This window comes from Lepus europaeus, chromosome 18 (genome assembly GCF_033115175.1).
Source record: "Lepus europaeus isolate LE1 chromosome 18, mLepTim1.pri, whole genome shotgun sequence".
Lineage (NCBI taxonomy): Eukaryota > Metazoa > Chordata > Mammalia > Lagomorpha > Leporidae > Lepus > Lepus europaeus.
The window spans coordinates 41,653,353-41,679,222 of NC_084844.1; the positions used below are offsets into that span (position 1 = coordinate 41,653,353).

A 25,870-nucleotide genomic window follows, 5' to 3' on the forward strand; every position below is an offset into this window, starting at 1 on the left:
ATGAAGGAATTAGCATTAGCCTCTTAAGTTATAGAATGAGAGTAATCGTCTCCCCATAATGAAATGCCAAATCAGGATGATTACATTTTGAACTGCTATTCAAATACTACATCTTTGGTTTAACCTTCAAGTAGGTCAATATACTAATCAGGCTAAGAAAAGCTACATTGAATAAATAAGGGGTATAAACGTCATCATACATCATATCTGTGAGTGTGCCTCTGTATTTTTCAAAACTACAAAACAGATCCTAACTTGAGTTTATAACTCATCAGATAATGTACCTGAACATTAAGCTAACATAAACATCTGAAATGGGGAGCAGTTTTTTTTTTTTTTTTTTAAAGATTTTCTTTAAAGGCAGAATTAGTGACAGGGAGAGACAGGTCTTCCATCTGCTGGTTCACTCCTCAAATGGCCATAGTGGCTAGAGCAGGGCTGATCCAAATCCAGGAGCCAGGAGCTTCCTCCAGATCTCCCACATGGGTGCAGGGGCCCAAGTATTTGGGCCATCTTCCGCTGCTTTCCCAGGCTAAAGCAGAGAGCTGGATCGGAAGAGGAACAGCCAGGAAACTGGCACCCATATAGGATGCTGGCACCAAAGGCAAAGGATTAACCTACTGTGGCATAGCACCAGACCCAAGGGAGCTGTTTGATTTTAAAACGTTTTTTATTTATTTGAAGGGCAAAGAGACAGACACACAGAAAGCTCCCATCTATCAATCTCCCAAATGTCTACAACAGTCAGGGCCAGCCAGGCCAGGAGCCAAGAACTCAGTCTGGGTCTCCCACATGGGCAACAGGGACTTAACTACTTGAGCCATCATTTGTTGCCTCCTAGGATCTGAAACAGCAGGAAGCTGGAATTGGAAGCAGAGCTGGTCTTGAACATGGATCTTCCAAGTGGAGTCATACATGCTGCAACATATGCCCACCCCAGGGAGCTACTTTACAGTACAACTGACTGGGACCAGCACCGTGGTGTAGTGGCACAAGCCTCTGCGTGCAGTGCTGGCATCTCATCTCTGCTGGTGTGTGTCCTGGCCGCTTCTCTTCCAATCCAGCTCTCTGCTTATGGCCTGGGAAAGCAGTGGAGGAGGGCCCCAGTGCTTGGATCCCTGCACCCAAGTCGGAGACCCAGAGGAAGCTCTGCTGTTACAGTTATTTGGGGACTGAACCCAAGGATGGAAGACCTCTCTCTGTCTCTCCTTCTGTCTGTAACTCTAACTTTCAAATAAATAAATAAATATTTAAAATCAAAAATCAAAAAAGAACTGGCCACTATAGCTGCCAGGAAAAGTTAAAAAGAAAAAAAAACCTGCTGCCTGCAATGTTGGCACATGAAGCTGGTTCATGTCCCACCTGTTCCACTTCTGATCCAGCTCCCTGCTAAGGCTTTTCCCTAGGAAAAGCAGCAGAGTATGGCCCTAGTACTTGGGCCTCTGCCACCCACATGGGAGACCAGGATGAAGCTCCTGGCTCCTGGCTTAAGCCTGCTATAGCTCCTGTTGTTTCAGCCATCTTGGGAGTGAACCAGCAGATGGAAGCTCGCTCTGTCTCTTCCTCTCTCTCTAACTCTGCCATTCAACTACATAAATAAATCTTAAAAAAAATCATTTTGTTTTTTGAGAGGCAGAAAGACAGCTCCTACCTGCTGGATCACTCCCCAAATGCTCCCAATGGCTGGGCCTGGTTAGGCTGAAGCCAGGAGTCTGGAACTCAATCCAGGTTTCCCACATGGGTGGCAGGAACTCAGCCATCACTGCTGCCTCCCAGGGTCTGCATCAGCAAGCAAACAGCATCAGGAGTCATAGCTGAGCACTGAACCCAAATGCTTTGATATGGGACACAGGCATCCCAACCACCATGCTAAACACACCTGCTACAGTCTTAATTCAATCAACAGCATCTCATACAAAACTGATACATTAATGTCATTAATATCTTTATGAAATAAAACATCAAGAAATAAAAATACAAACAGAATGTACAAGACAAATGATTCAAGCTGGCAAATATACATGATACCACAGGGCCGCTAAAAAAGATTTATGAAAAACTAATTTATAATCTTGATCTTACATTGTCAGCATTCACTGATTCAATGGTAAAACACGCTGGGGGATAGTACTACAAATCAGTTCATCAGATCCTTTTGAGACTTGAAGTGTATTTTCTTCGTAGGAAGTTTTCTTATGTATTACATAGGTAATCTTATGTTTGTATTGTGTAAACAATTTTAAAAGACCATCTAGGTGGTTCATATTTACAACTTGACAGAGCACCATATCTGGTAGGAGAGGGGTGGATTGAGGGTTACAGGAAAGGGGAAAATTATAGAAATATCAGGGCAACTCCACCTTCCAGAAACAGTTCATTCACACCCACAAAAAATACTCCAACAAAGCAAAATCAGATAATACAAAAACTCCAGGAAAAAAAAACTACCACAATCATATATACAACTTGTAACTCAAATTTTTTCATTTTAAATATATGCACAAAATAAAAAATATACAAATAGTCTGTTTTGAATGTACATCAAGAAAAATTCTTCAATGAAAATCAACATAATACAAAAATATCTTAAGGACCACATGATCTGTACAAAGTTAATGTAGAAGATTAAGGAAAATCAGCTGCCAAGGTATTCACAGTCTCTTTTGGAATATCAAGGTGAATTCCTTCAAAATAGTGCAGGAACCTGTCAAAATAACAAGGAAAAATATATTGTTAGTATTTTCATCTGATGAAAGCATTTATTCATCTAGAAATAGCTATTTTTAAATGTTATTTTTAAAAAATTCATTTATTTATTTGAAAGCAGATAGAGATGAAAGAGAAAAAAAAAGAGATCAATCCTATACCATTGGTTAACTCCCCAAATGGCCACAATGCCCAAGGCTGGGCCAGGCTGAAGCCAGGAGCCAGGAGCTTCCTCCAGGTCTCCCACATAGGAGCAGGGGCCCAAGCACCTGGGCCATCTTCTACTGCCCTTCCAGGCACATCAGCAGGGAGCTGGATTGGAAATGGAACAGCCAAGATGAACTGGTGCCAATGTAGGATGCTGACACTGCAGGCAGAGGTTTAACCCCTACAATGTTACTTTAAAAAAAGATTTATTGGGGGCAGGCGCTGTGGCATAGCAGGTAAAGCCACTACTTGCAGTGCCAGCATCCCATATGGGCACCATTTCGAGTCCCGGCTGCTCCACTTCCGATCCAGCTCTCTATTGCCCTGGGAGAGCAGCAGAAGATGGTCCAATTCCTTGGGCCCCTGCACCCTTGTGGGAGACCCAGAAGAGGATCCTGGCTCCTGGCTTTGGATTGGCACAGCTCCGGCCACTGTGGTCAACTGGGAAGTGTAACAATGGATGGAAGACCCCTCTCTCTTTCTCTGCCTCTCCTCCTCTCTCTGTGTAACCCTGACTTTTAACTAAATAAATAAATCTTTAAAAAAATAAAATAAATTAAAAAAATATTTACTTATTTGACAGACATAGTGGCAGAGAAAGACACACACACATCTTCTACCTATAGGTTCATTCCCCAAATGCCCGCAACAGCCAGTGGTAGGCCAGGCTGAAAGTAGTCAGGAGCTAGGAGACTCTATCTGGGTCTCCCATGTATGTGGCAAGAACCCAAGCACTTGAGCATCCCAGTGCATTGGCAGGGATCATCTCCTGCATCCCAGCGGATTAGCAGGAAGCTGGATAGAAGCATGGACTACTGGGACTCAAAGTGGAATTGCAATACAGAATGTGGGTGTCCTACATGGCAGCTTAACCCACTGCACCACAATGCCCACCCCAAACATGTTATTTTAGTTACCTCCTTTTGCTTTTTCCTTGTTCCTTTAACTTCTCTGTTCTACAAATGTTTCGAAGAGTTGGCAGGTATTCAATTATACTAGCTTGTCTGTTACCTAGGTTCACAAGAGATCGGCTAGAAAATACACTTTTAATGACTGCTATCCTCTTCCTTGCATTGCTGTGAATTTAAAATAATGAGTTACTTATAATGCTCAGTAAAAATGTAACAATCCCAAACACAACCAGCCGGGCTTCTGCTCCAGTGCCAAGGCCCTTTCCAGATGAATTTCCCATCTGACAAATCTTCATGGCTACCTGCTGTCAGGACAAGTTCACACCCCCTTCCCTGTCACTTCAGTCTCCCGAATGTAGCCACCCTGATCTCTCACTATGCCTCTCTCCAGCAATGCGGAGGAACTCTCCCACCCTCTTAGCGCCACATTATTAATGTCAAGGGCCTACCAGGAGCAACAGGCCAGCATTTGAAAACAGTAAGAAAGCAACTAATGATTTCCCCTTTACCGTTTATCACTGAAGAGTACAAGTAAAAGGTCAGACTTACTCTAAATTAGCTGCCGACCGGCGGAAGTACATATTATTGCGCTTTTGTGAAACCTGGATAGTCAGATCGCTGGTTGGATCTCTTCCCAACTTCTTGCAAGAATTCAAGGTTTCCAATGCTTTTGAAATAGTAGAGGAACACTTGGTAAAGCTGAGCGCTTCTGCAGCTGCCTTCAGTTCTGCAGAGCTCTGAGCGGTCCACCCACCGCCATTGCCGCTCTCCAGACTAAACTCATCACAAAGGCCACTTTTAACCTTTCCACTGGGCCAACTAAAGTCATCTTTATCAAATTCCTTTTGTTCTTGTGCACCAGTGAAAAGGGGGTCAAGGAAGGACATGTTATCCAGGAACTCGGCGAGAGAGTTTAAACACTGAGAGACAAGGGCAGAGCACTGTTTTTCTGCTGGTGTTTTCGGAGGTCCAGGAGTCGATGCGATATTGGATGCTAAACATTTGCTTACTTTCTTTGTATCCGGATTGCTTTCTTTGTCTCTGCTTTTGCTTTCTTCTGAATTTGAGGAAAGAGCCGCAGGGGACAGGCTAAGAACTTCATCAGGAAAGTTCAAGTCAGTGTCAAATAAATCACTGTCATCCAGTATGACCATCTTTTTCTTATGTTTCTTCTTGTGGGCCTTTTTCACCGGCTGCTCTCCTTCAGAAGGTTTCCTAGCAAGACACGGCGCACTTTTTGTTGTGGTGCTGGCTTCCAGAGTTACTGACGAGCCACAGAGAGTGTGTGGCTCTGGGACAATATCAACAGGTAATGGCAGAAGGAACTCAAGATTACTATATAAAAAATCTACACTCTGCATTTGGAATTCTGTAAGGAGTTGGATGAGTTTATGCCATTCTTCTTTTGTTGTGATTTTGTGCTGAAAAACAATGGGGAATAAAGAAATAACAGAAATCAGTCTAACATTTTTCTTTTCATGGGAACATAGTATTATCCATATTCTATCTTCAAAATACTGTTACAGTCCCTCAAAATTTTATTAATCTACATTTACATCAAAATAGTTCTGAACCTAAACATTAAATATAGGAGCCAGGCCTGTAGCCTAGTGGGTAAAGCCACCATCTACTGTGCCAGTATCCTATTTGGGTACCAGTTCGAGTCCTGGCTGCTCCACTTCTGATCCAGCTCCCTTGGGAAAGCAGTAGAGGATGGCCAAAGTGGTTGTCCCCTGTACCTACGTGGGAAACCCAGATGCTCCTGGCCCCTCATGGCCTGGCTCAGCCTTGGCTATTGAGGCCATCTAGGGAGTGAACCAGCAGGTCAAAGAGCTCTCTCTCTGCCTCTCCCTCTCTGTAACTCTTTCAAATAAATTTTAAAAAATAAATCTTAAAAAAATATAGATTGTTAACTTGGAAAATTAAATTCATACTCCAATAATTAGAAGTTCATTTATTTAAAAAACTACTCTGAAATTGTCTTTTTCTGAAAAATTTCTAAATCCTACAATTTGCATTTGGAAGAATGCCCATGCAATGTTTGTCAAAGTAGTAAGATGTATTACAATTAGAAATCTAAAACCTATAAAAATTACAGGAAAATTTAAGTTAAAGTTAAGATTCAAAAGGCAGAAGTAACTGTTGGGAAAAATCAAAAGGAACATAAATTCAGCATTCCAAACAGAAATTAAAAATACCTTCAAAAATGAGAATAAGTCTTCAGATGGGGAAAAAATATTCTTAATACCAAACAAGGTCTCAACACAGCCGGTGTCACACTTAGGAAGGATTATACGATTCTTTTTAGTATTTTTGACATTATTTTTCACACCAGGACCATCTTCAGAGCAAACTATATGTACATTCCTGTTATTCCCTCCTATAAAATCAATAAGAGAAAATCTTAGCTGTGTGTATTTTAACCAAAATGTATCAAACAATTGTTTAACATTTGTGATCCTTTGATATCTCTTGGACATATGCAACTGCTGTTTCTCCCTCACCCCCCAATATGTTTTTAATTAAGAGTACAGGAGCCTGTGCTGTGGTGCAGGTCAAGGCGATATATGTGATGCCAGCATCCCCTATGAGTGTTGGTTCGAGCCCCAGTTGTTCCACTTCTGACCCAGCTCCCTACTAACATGCCTGGGAAAGCAGTGGAAGATGGCCCAACTCTCTGGACCCCTGCACCCACGTGAGAGACCTAGATGGAGTTTAGGGCTTCTGGCCTTTGGTGAGTAAACCTATGAATGAAAGAGTTCTGTCACTCTGCCTTTCAAATAAATAAATTTTTAAAAAGAGTACAACATAAGCATTACTTCTAACAATACATAAAGTAAATGAAGTGATAGTGGGAGACTTTAAAATAATCCAATAATCTGCACGGGAGACTTGGGAGAAGCTCCTGCCTTAGGATATGCCCAGACCTGGCTGGTGTGGCCACTTGGGGAGTGAACCAGTGGATGAAAGACTTATCTCTCTCACTCTCTCTCTGCCTCAGCTTCTCTGTAACTCTGCCTTTCAAATAAATAAATCAATCTTTTTTTTTCTTCTCTTTTATTTTTTTTTTTTTGGATAGGCAGAGTGGACAGTGAGAGAGAGAGACAGAGAGAAAGGTCTTCCTTTGCCGTTGGGTCACCCTCCAACGGCCGCTGCGGTCGGCGCATCGTGCTGATCCGAAGCCAGGAGCCAGGTGCTTCTCCTGGTCTCCCATGCGGGTGCAGGGCCCAAGCACTTGGGCCATCCTCCACTGCCTTCCCAGGCCATAGCAGAGAGCTGGCCTGGAAGAGGGGCAACCGGGATAGAATCCGGCGCCCCGACCGGGACTAGAACCTGGTGTGCCGGTGCCGCAAGGTGGAGGATTAGCCTGTTAAGCCACGGTGCCAGCCATAAATAAATCTTAAAAAAAAAAAAAAAAAAAAAAGAGCACCATTGTGTTCTTTGAAAAAAAATTTAGGGGCTGTGGTATAGCAGGTAAAGCTGCCGCCTGTGGTGCCAACATCCCATATGGACGCCGGTTCAAGACCCGGCTGCTCCACTTCCAATCCAGTTCTCTGCTCTGGCCTGGGAAAGCAGTAGAAGATGGCCTAAGGCCTTGGGCCCCTGCTCCAGCATGGGAGACCCAGAAGCTCCTGGCTCCTGGCTTTGAATTGGTGCAGCTCTGGCTATTGCGGCCAACTGGAGAGTGAACCTCTCTCTCTGCTTCGCCTTCTCTCTGTGTAACTCTTTCAAATAAATAAATTAATTAAAAATAAAAAAGAAGAAAAAACTGCAAGTATTCCAAAAAGAATTTTGTGTCCAAATAAGCTTATCTTTTAATTTCATTTTTCCACAAACTTTTTGAAGTACACTTATATGGTACTTTTGGATTTTTGGTTTATAAATACGTAGCAAAATTTTCTATGTACAGATAAAAGTCTGACAGTGGCTATATTTATAAAGTGGGGGAATTTGGGGTAGGTGTTGTGGGGCAATGGGATAAGCTGTCACTCAGGCTACCCATATTCCATATTGCAGTGCCTGAGATTAAGTCCTGCCCCTGCTTCTGATGTCTCCTCTTGCTAATGTGCACCTGAGGTGGCAGCTAATCATGGGTAAAGTAATCAGTTACCTGCCACCATGTGGGAGACCCTGATGAAGCTCCTGGCTCCTAGCTTGCTGCTGTGGGCATCTGAAGAAAGGACCAGAGGATGGAATATTCTATCACTCTGACTTCAAATAAAAAAAAAAAAAAAAAACTTCAAGAAAAGTGGGGAAATTTATTTATTTCTATATTGTTTGAATTCCCAAAGAATGTGTATATATTTTTTAAAGATTTATTTTATTTATTTGAAAGTCAGAGTTACAGAGAGAGGTAGAGACAGAAAGAGAGAAAGAGGTCTTCTATTTACTGGTTCACTCCCCAAACGGCTTGCAACGACCAGGGCTGGACCAGGCAGGAGCAAGGATCCATGAGCTTCTTCAGGGTTTTCCACGTGAGTGCAGGGGCCCAAGCACTTGGGCCATCCTCCGATGCTTTCCTAGGTTCGTTAGCAGGGAGCTGGATTGGAAGTGGAGCAGCTTGGCGTTGAACTGGTACCAATATGGTATGCTGGGGCTGCAGGCCGGGGCTTTAATCTGCTGCGCCACAGCACCTGCCCTTGTGTTTTAAAAAGGAATAAAATATGGGGGCCTGCACTGTGGCATAGCAGGTAAAGCTGTTGCCTGCAACTCCAGCTCCCTGCTAATGCCCTGGGAAAGCAGCCGAAGATGGCCCCCAAGTGTCTGCGCCCCTGTCACCCATGTGGGAGACCCTGATGAAGCTCCTGAATCCTGGCTTTGGCCTGGTCCAGCCCTGGTCATAGCGGCCATTTGGGGCGTGAACCAGTGGATGGAAGATCTCTTTCTCTTTCTCTAACTCTTCTTTTCAAATAAATAAATAAATAAATTCTTAAAAAAAAAAAAAAGAGAGAGAGAGAATGAAATGCACATAAAATAACATCTTCAAGAAGAGAAACTATGCTATAGTTTTTCTTTTTTAAAGTACTTGGTGGGGCTGGCGGTGTGGTACAGTGGGTTAAAGCCCTGGCCTGAAGTGCTGCTTCCCATATGGGCGCCAGTTCTAGTCCTGGCTGCTCCTCTTCCAATCCAGCTCTCTGCTGTGGCCTGGGAAAGCAGCAGAGGATGGCCCAAGTCCTTGGGCCCCTGCACCCATGTGGGAGACCCAGAAGAAGCTCCTGGCTCCTAGCTCCTGGCTTTGTATCGGCTCAGCTCCAGCCGTGCAGCCATCTAGAGAGCAGATGGAAGACCTCTCTGTCTCTACCTCTCTCTGTAACTCTTTCAAATAAATAAATCTTTTTTATTATTTTTTTATTTTTTTCTTTTTTTTGACAGGCAGAGTGGACAGTGAGAGAGAGACAGAGAGAAAGGTCTTCCTTTTGCCGTTGGTTCACCCTCCAATGGCCGCTGCGGTAGCGCGCTGCGGCCGGCGCACCGCGCTGTTCCGATGGCAGGAGCCAGGTGCTTCTCCTGGTCTCCCATGGGGTGCAGAGCCCAAACACTTGGGCCATCCTCCACTGCACTCCCTGGCCACAGCAGAGAGCTGGCCTGGAAGAGGGGCAACCGGGACAGGATCGGTGCCCCGACCGGGACTAGAACCCGGTGTGGCGGCGCCGCAAGGCGGAGGATTAGCCTGTTGAGCCACGGCGCCGGCCATAAATAAATCTTAAAAAAAAAAAATAATACAGTACTTGGTATAGCCGATTACATACAGCGGTATGGCAAAAGCTATTAATGGATTTGTTGTAAACCCCAGGATTACTTCCTCATGTCTTATTTGTCACATCTACTTCTGAGAAACAGTTGAATCTACTGGTTTATACTGCATTCAATGTAAAAGTGCAGGAGAGACCTGACAGGGTAATAATAACCAGAACTTCTGCTTGGTTTTATTTAAATACATGAGTATTTTGCAGAATAGGATCCTCAACTATAGAACTGGGCCTGTGGAGCACGGGAAGCAAACAGGAGCATCTCAAGGAAGGAAGCCCGTGTTACCGAGGCCAAAGCAGGGTCTGGCATGGGCAAAGCGCTCCACAAATGGCCGTGCCTTGAGTTAGGTAGTGATGGTGACTTAACAGCAGTAAGGAATAAAAGTATTTCTGAAACAAAGTTCTTAGGAAAACAGAATTGTAGACTATTAAATAAGCTCTTAGGAAACTTATTTACAGAGGTCACAGCAAAAACAATGAGAGAACCAGAGACACTGAGGAAGAAAAACCACCATGTGTTTTCAGTAACTGAAAAAGGGAAGTTGCCACATCATTATTATAGTTCTACCATTTGCTTTATAAGAAACTGTGAATTTAGAAACTTATTTAAGTAAGAGTTTGGAAAATTGAACAATCAAACCTTTGGAGAGAGAGAGGAATGGTGAGAGGGTTTTTTTAAAAAATGATATTATACCTTTTTTAAACCATTTTAAAAGAGCTATAAAATTGGGAGTAATTTATAGATTATCTAGTCAAATCTCTCATTTCTGAGGTAAAGAAACAGGCTCAGAGCTAAAGTGAATTTTGGAGCATAGAGAGTTGCACAGACTCTTATTTACTTATATTTAATATTCACAAAACTTCATGAAGGAAGCAGGTATATACCTGTCAAAGATTACTGTGATGACTGGATGCTCAAAAAATAAGTTTTAAAGATTTGTTTAAAAATGATTTATTCAAAAAAATTTTTTTCTTAAGATTTTTATTTATTTGAAAGGCAGAGTTCCAGAGAGGAAGAGGCAGAGGCAGAGAGAGAGAAATCTTCTATCCACTAGTTCATTCCCCAAATGGTTGCTAAGACCCAAGCTGGGCTGGGCAAAATCAGGAGCCAGGAGCTTCTTCCAGGTCTCTTAGGTGTTTAGAGGGACCCAAGCACTTGGGTCATCCTCTGCTGCTTTCCCAGGCACATTAAAAGGGAGGTGGATTGGAAGTGGAGCAACAGGGCCCATGCAGTGGCTCACTTGGTTAATCCTCCGCCTGTGGTGCCGGCATCCCATATGGGTGCCGGGTTCTAGTCCTGGTTGCTCCTCTTCCAGTCCAGCTCTCTGCTGTGGCTCGGGAAGGCAGTGGAGGATGGCCAGGGTGCTTGGGCCCCTGTACCCACATGGGAGACCAGGAGGAAGCACCTGGCTCCTGGCTTCGGATCGGCGCAGCGCGCCGGCCATAGTACCCATTTGGGGAGTGAACCAACAGAAGGAAGACCTTTCTCTCTCTGTCTCTCTCTCATTGTCTAACTCTACCTGTCAAATTAAAAAAAAAAAAAAAAAAAAAGGAAGTGGAGCAACCGGGATTTGAACTGGAACCCATATGGGATGGTGGCAGCTTTACCCACAGGTGGTGGCATTACTCGCTACGCCACAACACTCACCCCTCGAAATTTTTATAGTCTCAAATATCTTGGTACAGCATAATTAAAGTATTTATGTTTGTATGTTTGTATTTATTTATTTATTTCCGAGAGAGAGATTTCCCATCTGCTAGCTCATTGCCCAAATACCTGTAACACCCAGGGCTGGGCCAGACTGAAGCCATGAGCCCAGAACTCAATCCAGGTGTTCCATGTACCTAGCACCTGTTGCTTCCTAGTGTATAATTAGCAGGAAGCTGGAGTCAGGAGAGGAGTAAGGACTTGAACCTAGCCACTCTGATATGGGACAGGGGCACTCCAGAGTGTCTTAACTGCTACACCAAATGCCAGCCACAGCATATATTTTAAAACAGGGTCCCTTAGTAGAAATTTATGTCATGAAAGATCAACTCACGACAATGGGACAATGGCCTTTCTTCTAAAAATCCACCTCCACTTCTAATCCAGAACTGCAAGTAAAGGATACTTCTTCTGATGTCACAAGTACTTGTAGTTAACAAAGTTACAAAGTCTCTTACATCAGTTCTGAAATTCTCAGTTAAGCAGATCATTTGTAGGTAGCTGGCAACATTTAGCTTAAAAACAGAGAGAATAGTGTTAAAGAGTTAACAAAAATACAATAATACATATGAACAACACTGAGGAGCGAGACAAATTCTGCTGAAATCTGCTATATAGTAAAGCTCTTCTTGAGGAGCTCAAAACTATAAAGGCATATACCACCAAATTAAAAGTATATATATATATATATATTATTTGCAAACAGTCCAAGATCACCATGAAACTTATAAGCAATTCTCCAACCTAAACACTGTAAGCGGTTTTATAAACCTTGAAAAAACATTTGAATTAAATAATGGTATAGCGTGAGAGGACATTGCATAATATTCTTCCAAATCTGGTGTTTATACTAATTTGTATGTTTCAATTCTAGCTAGCTACATTTAAAAATACACGACATGCATTGAGATATAATTCACATACTGTACAATTCAATGGTTTTAGTGGATTTATAGTTGTGCAACTATTGTCACTAATTATAGAACATTTTCATCATCTCCAACAGAAGCCCCATATTCACTGACTGTCTCCGCATTTCTACCTCGTTCTCCCAATTCCAGGCACTACCACTGTACTTCCTGTGTCTACAGAAGTACCGACTCTGGACACTTCATGCAAATGCTATCATACATTAGGATAAGTGTGGTATCTGCAGACTATGCACACTGTAAAAGCCCAGGGCCTAGCCTGGTTCATGGACACCATGGTGTACAGCTCTGGAGTAACCACAAAAAAAAGTACAAAGAGATATAAATTAAAGCCAACAGCGAAGATCAAATGAAATAACACACTGGATCAACCCAAGAGAACGCAGAAAAGGAGGAATTAAGAACTGTTTAGACAAACAAACAAAAAAGATTAAACTGTGTTATTTAAAAGAACACAATATAAAATTAAGAGCAGATATATAAAAAATAAAAGGAGAGAAAAAGACACGCCATACAGACACTAGTGTGATAAGGCTGATATGGCTCTGTTAATCACAAGACAAAGTAGCTCTGACAACAAGGTGTCACCAGAGATTCAAAAAAACAAGGTTTTACAAGGATAACAGGGTTCTTTTTTTTTTTTTTGACAGGCAGAGTGGACAGTGAGAGAGAGACAGAGAGAAAGGTCTTCCTTTTTGCCATTGGTTCACCCTCCAATGGCCGTCGCGGCCGGCGCGCTGCGGCTGGCGTACCGCGCTGATCCAAAGGCAGGAGCCAGGTGCTTCTCCTGGTCTCCCATGGGGTGCAGGGCCCAAGCACTTGGGCCATCCTCCACTGCACTCCTGGGCCATAGCAGAGAGCTGGCCTGGAAGAGGAGCAACCGGGACAGAATCCGGCGCTCCGACCGGGACTAGTACCCAGTGTGCCGGCGCTGCTAGGCAGAGGATTAGCCTGTTGAGCCATGGCGCCGGCCAGGGTTCATTTTTTAAGAACACAAAACAATCCTAAGAATGCTGGAAGCAGGAGTCCGGCGTTGTGGCACAGTGGGTTAAGCCACCACCAGCAACCATACAATTCCATGTAAGTGCCGCTTTGAGTCCCGGCTGCTCCATTTCTGATTCTGCTCCCTGCTAATATGAATGCAAAGCATTCAGATTCTTGGCCTCTGCATCCACGTGGGAGATCTGGATGGAGTCCCAGGGTCCTGGCCCAGTCCCAGCTGTTGCAGCCTTTTGGGGAGTAAACCAGCAGCTAGAAGATTCTCTCTCTGACTTTCTCTCTCTTCATACATCTGCCTATCAAATAAACAAATCAATCTTTTAAAACAAAAAAGTTGGAAACAAGGAAGATTCTTCTTAAAATGGTACCAGAGTCCTATTCTGTAAAATAAGACCAGAAAGACAAAAAAAAAAAAATAAAAAATAAATAAATAAATAAATTATAAACTACTAGAACTGATTAGTGAAGTTCAAAGGACACAAACAACATCTATCTAAAAATCAAAGGTATTTCTAAATAAGAGCCAACAACCAAGCAAAATAAATATTAAGAAATAAAACCTTTAATAGCACTGAAAACATCAAATACTTAAGAATAAGCTTGAGGGGCTGGTGTAATAGGTTAAGCCTCTGCGTGCAGCGCTGGCATCCCATATGGGAACCGGTTCAAATCCCAGCTGCGTCATTTATGATCCAGCTCTCTGCTAATGGTCTTGGAAAGCAGTAGAAGATGGCCCAATTGCTTGGGCCCCTGCACCCACGTGGGAGACCTGGAGGAAGCTCCTGGCTTTACATCGGCCCAGCTATGGCTGCCATGGCTATTTGGGGCATGGATCAGTGGATGGAAAACTTCTCCGCCTCTTGCTCTGTCTGTAACTTTACCTCTCAAATAAAAGATATGCCATACTTCTACAGTGAAAATAATATATTGCTAAAAAAATTTAAAGAAAAATAAATGGAGAAATACACTATCATTAATTGGAAAAGTTAATATTGTTAAAATGCCAGTTTTGCGGCTGGCACCGTGGCGCAGTAGGTTAATCCTCTGCCTGCAGTGCCAGCATCCCATATGGGCACCAGTTCTAGCCCCAGCTGCTCCTCTACCAGTCCAGCTCTCTGCTATGGCCTGGAAAAGCAGTAGAAGATGGCCCAAGTACTTGCACCCCTGCATCTGCATGGGAGACCAGGAAGAAGCTCCTGGCTCCTGGCTTTGGATTGGCACAGCATCAGTTGTTGCGGCCATTTGGGGAGTGAACCAACGGAAGAAGACCTTTCTCTCTGTCTCTTCCTCTCACTGTCAGTAACTCTACCTCTAAATAAAATAAAGTAAAATGCCAGTTTTAATACACATTAACTTATGGATTCAGCACAATTCCCAACAAAATCCTAGCAGGCTTTTTAAAAGTAAAAGCTGGCCAGCGCCGCGGCTCACTGGGCTAATCTTCCGCCTGCGGCGCCGGCACTCCAGGTTCTTGTCCCGGTTGGGGCTCCAGTTCTTTCCCAGTTGCTCCTCTTCCAGTCCAGCTCTCTGCTGTGGCCCGGGAGTGCAGTGGAGAATGGCCCAAGTGCTTGGGCCCTGCACCTGCATGGGAGACCAAGAGGAAGCACCTGGCTCCTGGCTTCAGATTGGCGCAGCGTGCCGGCTGGAATGGCCATTTGGGGGCTGAACCAACAGAAGGAAGACCTTTCTCTCTGTCTCTCTCTCTCACTGTCTAACTCTGCTTATCAAAAAAAAAAAAAAAAAAAAAATTAAAAATAAAAATAAAAAAAAGTAAAAGCTGACATACAGATTTTGAAATTTACATAGAAAATGCATGGGACTTAGAATGACTAAAATAACTTGAAGAACAGCCAAACTTTGGAGACAAACTATCAGATCTCAAAATCCACCACAAAGTCATACTAAGGAGTATGGGACTGCCAATGATAGATCAATAGAACCAAATAAATATTCCAGAAAGAGCATAACATATGTATGTATAGCAAAATATATGTATCTTTAATGTAACAAAGTGATTCAATGGGGAAAGAAAACTGTATTCAATAAACTGATCTGGGAAAGTAGGGATGTTGATCATTAACTTATACCAGTCATAGAAATTAATTTGATTCGGGAAAGGAAAGCTCTATTAAAATTGTTTTAGTTTGAATGTAGAATAGTTTTTTTTTTTTTTTTTTAATTAGGGCTTATTTTGAAAACTTTTTTAGTTTAATTCAAATGCATGCCAATACTTTCTGAGGTAAGGTCAAATTCAGAGACAGTTATTCTGAACAGATGGCTTAGAGAAATTTCTGGAATATTCACTTCAAAGATTCTTTATTAATGAATGTCTTTAACTTAAATCTAACCAAAAACTGCAACCTTATTCTTTGTACATTTTCATCATATAGTGTTAATAAGCATAGTTGCAAACAAATAAAACACTTAAGCTAGAAAAAAATTTTAAAAAATAAAAAAAGAAATTAATTTGAGATGGATGACAGATCTAAATGAGAAAGTCATAAAATAAAGACATAAAAAAGCTGGCACTGTGGCTCAACAGGCTAATCCTCCACCTAGCGGTGCCGGCACACCGGGTTCTAGTCCCGGTCGGGGCGCCGGATTCTGTCCCGGTTGCCCCTCTTCCAGGCCAGCTCTCTGCTATGGCCCGGGAGTGCAGTGGAGGATGGCCCAAGTGCTTGGGCCCTGCACCCCATGGGAGACCAGGAGAAGCACCTGGCTCCTGCCTTCGGATCAGCGTGGTGCGCTGGCCACAGCGTGCCGGCCGTGGCGGCCATTGGAGGGTGAACCAACGGCAAAGCAAGACCTTACTCTCTCTCTCTGTCCACTCTGCCTGTCAAAAAAAAAAAAAAAAAAAAAGACATAAAAAAGATAAAATTATATTGACAACACTATATGTTGTTTGTTTTACTTTTTGAAAGGCAGAGAGGCAGATAAAGAGAGATGGGTCCTCATTTGCTGGTTCACTCCCCAAATGCCTGCCATAGACAGAGTGGGCCAAGCCAAAGCCAGAAGCTGGGAACACAATCCAGGTGTCCCAGGAGTGTGACAGGAACCCTACTTCTCGAGCTATCACCTGCTTCCTCCCAGGATGCACATCAGCAGGAAGTTGGAATTGGGGGTAGAGCCAGGACTTGAACCCAGGTGCTCCACTATGAGATGCAGGAGTCTCAAATGGCATCTTAACTTTTATATCAAATGCTTGCTCCCACAGACATTATTAAAACTGGAAAAACTAGGAGTATTAGGTGATAAAATGGTACTTTTTAAATCAAATTTACTCATGGGGGCCAGTGTTGTGGCATAGCAGGTTGAGTGGACTCTGCCTGCAAAGCTGGTATCCTATATGGGCACCTGTTCAATACCTGGCTGCTCCACTTCTGGTCCAGCATCCTGCTGGTGCACCTGGGAGGGCAGTGGAGGATGGCCCAAGTGTTTGGGCCCCTACACTTGTGAGAGACCCAGAAGAAGCTCTGGGCTCCTGGCTTCAGCCTGGCCCAGCCCTGGCTGTTGCAGCCTTTTGGGGAGTGAAACGGCCAATGGAAGAATGGAAGATCTGTGTGTGTGTCTCCCTGTCTCTCTGCAACTCTCCATTTCAAATAAAAAAAAAAAAATTATGTATTTCATTTGAAAGTCAGATTTACAGAGAGGAAGAGGGAGGGAGAGGGAAAGGCAGAAAGAGAGAGAGAGAGAGAGAGAGAGAGAGAGAGAGAGATCTTCCATTCTTCCCTTCCTGTCTCTCCATCTCTCACTTTAACTCTTTCAAATAAATAACATTTTAAAGATTTATTTTATTTATTTGAAAGGCAGAGTTACAGAAAAGGGTGGGGGGAGACATAAAGAGAGGTTTTTCATCTGTTGTTTCACTCCACAAAAGGCTGCAATGACCAGGGCTGGGCCAGGCAGAAGGAGGAGCCCAGAGCTTCCTCTGGGTCTCCCATGTGGGTGCAGGAGACCAAGGAGTTGAGCCATCTTCCACTGCTTTCCCAGGCACACTAGCAGAGAGCTAGATCAGAAGTGGAGCGGCAGGACTCACCACCCATATGGTGGCTTCACCCATTATGCCACAATGCCAGCCCCTTAAAATAACAATGATTGGGGCCTATTCTGTGGTACAGCAATAAAGCCATCACCCGCAGTGCTGCATGTCATATGGGTTCCAGTTTGAGTCCTAGCTGCCACACTTCTAATCCCTGGGAGACCTGGAGGAAGCTCCTGGCTCCTGGCCTCAGATCGGCGCAGCTCCAGCCATTGTGGCCAGTTGTGGAGTGAACCAGCAGATGGAAGACCTATCTCTCTCTGCCTCTCCTTCTCTCTCTGTGTAACTCTGACTTTCAAATAAATAAATAAATAAATCTTAAAAAAAAATACAAAGTACACATTGAACATTTAGCAAGACAGACTATATTCTGGGCCATCAAATTAATCTTGATAAATTTAAGAGGAATTAAAACATACAGTTTACTACGAGTAATCAAAAGAAAAATTATAAATATCTTGAGCTATGTGAAAGTGAAAACACTACGATCAAAACTTGTATGATACAGCTACAGCACTGCATACAATGGTATTTGTATCACTGAAAGTTTAAAATACAGAAGATTAGAAAACCAATTATCTAAGCTTCTTCATTAAAATACTACAGACAGGTCAATTCAACCAAATGAAAAGACTATGATAGGAGCAGAAATCAATAAAATTAACAAATGGACAAAATTATAGAAACCCAAAGTTAGTTATAAGAAAATAGATAAATCACGAGTCAAATGATGAAGGAAACAAAAGGGCGAGCGTGGGCATCGGGCCCAGCAACTGAGCTGCTGCCTGGAACTCCGGAACCACACAGGAGTGCTGGGGTCATGACCTGACTCTGGCACGGCCAAGCCAGCTTCCTGCTAATGCACTGCCTGGGAGGCAGAGGACGGATCGAGTACTTGGTCCCTAGTACACCCACGTGAGATCCAGACTGGGTTCCAGCTCCTGGTTTTGGCCTGGCCCACTACTAGTTGTGCATGCAGGTGGGCAGTGAACCAGTGAATGGAAGATCTCTGTCTCTCTCCTTTTCAAATGGAGAAGAAATAACTGGTTTTTTTTCCTAAGAGAAGACACATTACCAATATCTGGAATAGAAGAGGGGACACAGATCTTACGAACATGAAGAGAATATTATAAACAGCTTTATGACTACAGGCTTGGCACCTTGAAGAGCTCTATATCTAACAAAGAAATTGAATTATAGTTTAAAATCCTTATAAAAATGTCTGTAAATCTACATGGATGTAATGGCAAATTCTACTAAATTTTTAGGGAAAATATAAAACCAATCCTATGTAGACTCTCCCAGAATAAAGAACAAGGAATACATCCAAATCCATTTCACATGGCCTGGAAACAATATATCAACATCTCTTAAGAATATAGGCACAGGGGCCACTATTGTGTCATAACGGGTTAAGCTGCTACCTGCAACACAGGCATCCCATATGGGTGCTGGTTCAAGTCCTGGCTGCTCCACTTCCAGTCCAGCTCCCTGCTAATGTGCATGGGAAAGCAGCGGAAGATGGCCCAAGTCCTTTATTTATAATAGCTTCACTAGAAATGATCCAGATGGCTATCCACAGGTGAATGAATAAACACAACGTGGTGGAGCCACACAGTGAATGCTGCTCATTAGAAAAAAGGGAGGACAGGGGGCCAGCGCTCTGGCGCAATGGGTTAACACCCTGGCCTGAAGCGCCGGCATCCCATATGGGCGCCAGTTCAAGACCCAACTGCTCCACTTTCCATCTAGCTCTCTGCTATGGCCTGGGAAAGCAGCAGAAGATGGCTCAAGTGTTTGGGCCCCTGTACTCGTGTGGGAGACCCGGAAGAAGCTCCTGGCTTCTGGCTTCGGTGCAGCTCCGGCTGTTGTGGCCAACTGGGGAGTGAACCATCAGATGGAAGACCTCTCTCTCTGCTTCTCCTCTCTCTGTGTAACTCTTTTAAATAAAATAAATAAATCTTTAAAAAAGAAAAGAAAAGAAAAAAGGAGGACGGACATGTGTTACACAAATGAATCTGAAAAACCTTTATGATGAGTAAAGACAAAACACTACATAAGATTCCATTTACATGAAATTCTGCAACAAGCAAAGCCACAGGGCAAGCCCATTTTCCTATTATTTGAAATTGCAAAACTGATTTAAGTTCATAGATATGAGTGTGAAGTTTTATGGGGTAATAGATAATAGAATTGTCTATATCTTAATTATAGTGATGGCTTCATAAATTTACACATGCTTTAAAGTTCACAGAATTGCACACACACAAAGTTAATTTCACTGCAACATTCATAATTATTAAAAAGGAAAAAAAAGGTAGTGTTACTTCTGATGGGGAGGGTTATGTTAACTATAAAGAACCCACAGGAACTTCTGGAGATGAAGGAAATGCTCTATAATATTAATCTGGGAGAGGACTACATTTGGCTTTCGTGTATATCATTCACTGAGTTGTATGTAAAATGTGCGCTTTATTTAAATTTTACTTCAGTAAGTGCTGTTATTCTGGAAATAAACCTAATGAACAGTCTAGTAAAAATATAATATTTGGAAAACATTTTTTTAAAGCAAAAAAAGAAATTATCCAATGTTTCCTAAAACTGAAAAGTTTTATTCAACATCTTTTTAAAGCAAAAAAAGAAATAATCTAATATTTCCTAAAACTCAAAAGTTTTTATTCTTTAGCACACATATTTTAAAATAATAAATCACCATTTTCATAATTAGAAAAATTAAAAACTTACCAGGGAAGGAGTATTAAAATTGATTTCTTCAAAGCAGCCATCAAACATTAAACTAAATGTTGGATCTATAGGGAAAAAATATATTCTGCTAAGCATTAAGATCACTAACCAAGTTTTTTGGAATCTTAAATAATTCATAGGCTAAAAACTATCAAGCAGCTTCTCCATTTTAGAAAAAAAGAAATGGGGGGGCAGTGTTGTGGTGTAGTAGGTTAGGCATGTACCTGTGGTGCCAGCATCCCATATGGGCACTGGTCTGAGTCCCAGCTCTATTTCCAATCCAGCTCTCTGCTATGGCCTGGGAAAGCAGCCCCTGCACTGGTGTGGGAGACCTGGAAGAAGCTCCTAGCTCCTGGCTTCAGATCGGCCCAGTTCCAGCCATTGAGGCCATTTGAGGAGTGAACCAGCGGATGGAAGACCTCTCTCTCTGTCTCTCCCTCTCCCTGTCTATAATTCTACCTCTCAAGTAAATAAGTAAAGCTTTAAAGAGAAAAAAAAAAAAAAAAAAGAAAGAAAGAAAAGAAGAAGACTTGGGGCAAGAGTTGAGTGCAATGGTTAAGTCACTGCGTGGGATGCCCACGTCCCAAGGAATGCTTGGGTTCAAATAACGGCTCCATCTCTGATTGCATATTGTTGCTAATGCAGACCTGCGAGGTAGCAGGTAATAACTCAAACTGCCACCCACGTAGGGAACCCAGATTAAGTTCTAGGCTTCTGGCTTTGGACTGACCCAATCTAGCTATTATACATATTTAGGTAGCGAACCCGTGGATCTGTCCTCTGTCCTCTGCCTTTCAAATAAGAAACTAAAATGGGACCGGCACTGTGGCACAGTAGGTTAATCCTCTGCCTGTGGTGCTGGCGTCCCATATGGGTGCCAGTTCTAGGCCCGGCTGCTCCTCTTCCAATCCAGCTCTCTGTTATGGCCTGGGAAAGCATTAGAAGATGGCCCAAGTCCTTGGGCCCCTGCACCCGTGTGGGAGACCAGAAGAGGCTCCTGGCTTCGGATCGGTGCAGCTCCGGCCACTGCAGCCAGTTGGGGAGTGAACCAGCTGACGGAAGACCTTTCTCTCTGTCTATCCCTCTCACTGTCTATAACTCCACCCCTCAAATAAATAAAAAATCTAAAAAACAAAACTAAAAAACAAAAACTTCATTCTTCATCTGTTAACTGAGTTTTAAAGGAACATTTCCAGCTAATAAGCACATTCTCAAAGTACTTTAACTGAAAGAAATTAATCATACTAAAATTTTTGTTACCTACCACTTGTTGTCAGGATTACAGGTCGCTTAGTTGTTGCCATGAATGTCTTGATTGCATTTAAAAACCCAGCATCTTCATCAAAAATGACATCAACCTATATAGCATTTAGAATATTCATGTGATGAGTAACAATACATTTACTGGATAACATTTATATATACATATATACATATATAAAAGAAACTGTGTCTGTTAGAGACAAGATTTATGAATTTCTGAACAGTATGAACAATGAAAGCTTACAAACACCTTACACTATAAACAAATTTTAAAAATGACCATATACAAACATTAAAATCAAAGAAATGTAGTCAACTATAACTGGTTTGGAATTAATCAGAATAATTTCAATAATCACTTAATAAATTAGTGGCCATGAAGTATAGTAATTATCTTCCTGAAAAGTTCTTCTAGAGTTGATGTCATTTGTTTTAATTTCAAATAGATACAAGTATTTCTGACTCTTTTTTTTTTTTTTTTTTTTTTGGCTATTTTCTAACCCTATAAGAAAACATACATCAATCTTTTTTTAAAAAAAATATGGAAGGCTTCATGAATTTGTGTCTCATCCATGCACAGGGGCCATGCTAATCTTCTCTGTATTGTTCCAATTTTAGTGTATGTGCTGCCAAAGCAAGCACAACATATACTAATCTTAAAAATCAGTCTTTATCATGAGGTATCATGAATGTGTACCTCTGTAAGCCTACCTCCTCAAAAAGAATGAGAGATGTGGCATTTTTCCTGCTGGATTCCTCAGCTCCAAATTCTTTGACATTTGAAGTAGTTGCATTTGTAGATTTCATCTGAATAATTTGTTTCTGCTCAAAAGTATTTTTAATTCCTGTATAAATAATTAATATCATAGGTAAAATCAACTTTTAATAGACCACTGGATATTTCTACAGAATAAGCTCAACTGAAATCCTTGATTAAAACTGAAACAGGGTTGCGGGCATTTGGCTTAGTAGTTAAGGTACTGGTTAGCATGCTCAAGAACCATACTGGATGCCTGGCTTCATCACCCACCTCCAGCTCATGACTCCGGCTTCCTGCTGAGGATAGATCCTGGGAGGCTCATGTAACTGGGTTCCCATCATCCACATGGGGGTCTAGACTGAGCTCCCAGCTTCTAGCACACTCAGCCTGGCATTGTGGACATTTGGGGGATAAATCAACAGATTGGGGTGTTCTTCCTCAAATAAATGATTATTTTTCAAAAGCCCAAAACCAAAAATAATGGAAACAACAGTGAAGATGCTGGAGAACTGGGCTCAACTCCTGGCTCTGGTTACAGACAATAAGCTTCCTGCTAATGCAGAGCCTGGAGGGAGCAATGGTGACGCAGTGAATGAGTTCCTGTCACCCACGTAGGAGACTCGGGTTGAGTTTCCAGCTCCCAGCTTCAGTTCCCCAGCTACTGCAGGCATCTGGGTGAGTGAACCAGCAGACAGGGCACTCACTCTCAATCTCTCAATCTTTCTCTCCCTCCAAAAAGACAACAACAACAACAACAACAAAACCTGCCTGAAACAAAATATCAAAACTTCCCTTCTTCAGGAGGTCAGCATAGGTGAGGTAGCAGCAGGAGTCCCTGAACTATGTTCTTACTTGTATGTAACAGCACAGTTAATATTAAAGAGTATTTGTCTATTCATCTTCTTACCTTTATTATTTTCCAAAAGCGCTCCTATTTCTTCATTACTTTTTGGTTTAGAAGATACTTTAAAGTAATTTGCCAAAGTTTTCGGGGGCAGTGCTCGCTTTGGTCCAATACTTTTGGGTGATGATGGGGGAAGTTTTCTTGGTGATGTAATAACTTTCTTAGGGGAGTTTACTTTTTCTGTCAAAAGTAAATTCCATTTAGAGATAAATCCTAGAAAGTATACAGAAGGCAAGATAGATATCTATATTCTGTATTTCTTTATTTTTTGGGGGGGGGCCTCGATCAGAAGACTTGGGCCCCATATTCTATATTTCTACTCTTACTGGTTAGAGATTAAAGACACAGAAATTCTTTTATTCTTACATTCAAATACTCTGTAATCCAAATACTGTTTTTTTTTCCTAACAGTATAAAAAAGATAACCCCATCATTTGGAAAAGACATGCTTTCCAAGGCACTCAGCAGGGAGCTGGATTGGAAGTGGAGCAGCTGGGATTCAAACCAGCACCCACATGGAATGTTGGCAATGCAAGCAGAGGATTAACCCACTACGACACAACATTGGCCCCAAAAGATCGGTTTTAAAAATACATGTCAATTTTTATTTTAAATGCCTACCTAAATTTTACCAATATTACAATTCTGAAAAGCTTTGTACCAAAAGAACTATCTCCTTGGAGAAATAGCTAACCTTATGTCTGGAACATGTTGACATGACAGAAAGCACAGAAAACATTAAGGAATACCAGGGCAATCTCGAAAGGATACAGATTAAAACAACTAACTTCCTGCTAGCCGAAGATGGGAAATATGAGCAATAAATAAGGAAAACAAGATGGGACAGGCATTGTGGTTATATGGGTTAAGCCACTGGTTGACATGCCCACATCACAAATCAAAGTGCCAGTTCAAGTCCTGAATACTCTGCTTTCCATCCAGCTCCCTGCTAAGGCACCAGGGAAGCAGTGGGTAACGCCTCAAGTACATGAGTTACAGCCAACTATGTGGGAGACCAGATGGAGTACCAGGCTCCTGGCTTCAGCCTGGCCTAGTCCTGGCTGTTATAGCCATTTGGGCAGTGAACCAGTGAATGGAAGATTCTCTCTCTCTCATTCTCTGCTACTACATCTTTCAAATAAATAAGTAAACAGAACTTTAAAAAAAAATAAAGAATCCTGGCCAGCGCCATGGCTTAACAGGCTAATCCTCCACCTTGCGGCACCTGCACACCGGGTTCTAGTCCCGGTCGGGGCGCCGGATTCTATCCCGGTTGCCCCTCTTCCAGGCCAGCTCTCTGCTATGGCCCGGGAAGGCAGTGGAGGATGGCCCAAGTGCTTGGGCCCTGCATCCCATGGGAGACCAGGAGAAGCACCTGGCTCCTGGCTTCGGATCAGCGGGATGCACAGGCCGCAGTGGACATTGGAGGGTGACCCAATGGCAAAAAGGAAGACCTTTCTCTCTGTCTCTCTCTCACTATCCACTCTGCCTGTCAAAAAATAAAATAAAAGAAAGAAAGAAAGAATCAATCCTGCTTCCTCCAGACGGCCACAGAAACCTCAAGGGCTTTTACACCATTCAGACCAAGAAACCTCTGGGCATACAGCTTCCCCAAGTGAACACCGTTCCTGCACACAGACTACAGTGGGACAGAACTGCCATGGGAATGTTGTCTTTTTCAGGCCTCTCCTTTTAAACAAGTCCTTGGTGTTTCTTTTTTCCACCCTATCTGGGCACATGTTTAAAAAAGCAAACAAAAGGTATGTTTGGATAAATACCTAAATGGCAACAAACAACAGTATGAATACTAGATTGCTGAATTAAGGGCCATAGTCAAGCATCCTTCGTATTTAACAACTCAGTGAACTACAACCATAACCTATATATATATATTTTTTTAATTTTTAAAATTTGACAGGTAGAGTTACAGACAGTGATCGGCGCTGCGCCGATCCGAAGCCAGGAGCCAGGTGCCTCCCCCTGGTCTCCCATGCGGGCGCAGGTGCCCAAGCACTTGGGCCATCCTACACTGCTCTCGCGGGCCACAGCAGAGATCTGGACTGGAAGAGGAGCAACCGGGACTAGAACCCGAAGCCCACATGGGATGCTGGCACTGCAGGCAGAGGATTAACCAAGTGAGCCACGGCGCCGGCCCACCTATATATCTTTAAGTAAACGTGAGAACAACAAAAAAAAAATAATAATAATAAAGAAAACAAGATGTGATTATGTTTCAGGCCATGACATGGTAATTGGGACCGAATTTAACCTCCCAATTGAATATAAGAAAAAAAGTGGACATAATACACAAAACAATACTCTTCAAGAATTTGGCCCTCATGCAACCAAAGGCAGTGATCCCTGAGAGACAAGAAACAAGGTACATGCTAGGATGGCACAGCTTATTGCCCTGAGAGAATTTTCATCCACGGCAGGGAGGGTCAGCGCAGTCCTGGTTCTCCAGAGTTGAGGAGACAAACAGGAGTCTGGCGGGTGAAGGCACGCAGTGATAATAGCGCGGAATACAGAAAAGGAGACAGCTGTACAAAGAGAGCTCTGGAACTCTACAGAGGCTCCCTGGGGTCTAGTTGACTACTCATCAGTGAAAGGTCAAAGGAAAGAATCTCTGAGGCACACAGAGACCTGGAAATAGCTCCTACTCCAGCTAGACAGAATGGCAAACTTCAAAATTCATGGAGTAGTGGACAGAGTACTCAGAAAGGTAAAATTAGGCCTGGAGTAAAGGCTGCTACTGACTTGCCTAATAGATCTTAAAAGACAAACTGTCTCGGCCAGCGCCGCAGCTCACTAGGCTAATCCTCTGCCTTGCGGCGCCGGCACACTGGGTTCTAGTCCTGGTCGGGGCACCGATCCTGTCCCGGTTGCACCTCTTCCAGGCCAGCTCTCTGCTGTGGCTAGGGAGTGCAGTGGAGGATGGCCCAAGTGCTT

At 42.8% G+C, this 25,870-nt stretch overlaps 1 protein-coding gene and 1 non-coding gene across 4 annotated transcripts in view; both read right to left on the reverse strand.

The window, feature by feature from the left end:
- Positions 1–447: 447 nt before the first annotated feature.
- The window catches only part of ATAD5 (ATPase family AAA domain containing 5), a 63,505-nt gene continuing 38,082 nt past the window's right edge, over positions 448–25,870 (reverse strand). For 2 of the 3 annotated variants that reach the window (XM_062174801.1, XM_062174799.1), the window contains 9 exons: positions 22,925–23,101; positions 21,969–22,102; positions 21,259–21,352; positions 19,995–20,059; positions 11,617–11,797; positions 6,023–6,204; positions 4,374–5,245; positions 3,831–3,989; positions 450–2,704 (listed from right to left, as the gene is read on the reverse strand). In XM_062174801.1, the coding sequence (XP_062030785.1) occupies positions 2,626–2,704; positions 3,831–3,989; positions 4,374–5,245; positions 6,023–6,204; positions 11,617–11,797; positions 19,995–20,059; positions 21,259–21,352; positions 21,969–22,102; positions 22,925–23,101 (1,943 nt within the window). In that variant the 3' untranslated portion in view covers positions 450–2,625. Of the gene's footprint in view, positions 2,705–3,830; positions 3,990–4,373; positions 5,246–6,022; positions 6,205–11,616; positions 11,798–19,994; positions 20,060–21,258; positions 21,353–21,968; positions 22,103–22,924; positions 23,102–25,870 lie in introns of all 3 variants that reach the window. The other variant, XM_062174802.1, reaches the window with a different exon arrangement.
- Positions 21,793–21,899, reverse strand: LOC133747459 (U6 spliceosomal RNA). The gene has a single exon (XR_009864391.1). It is a non-coding gene; the product is annotated as a U6 spliceosomal RNA (small nuclear RNA).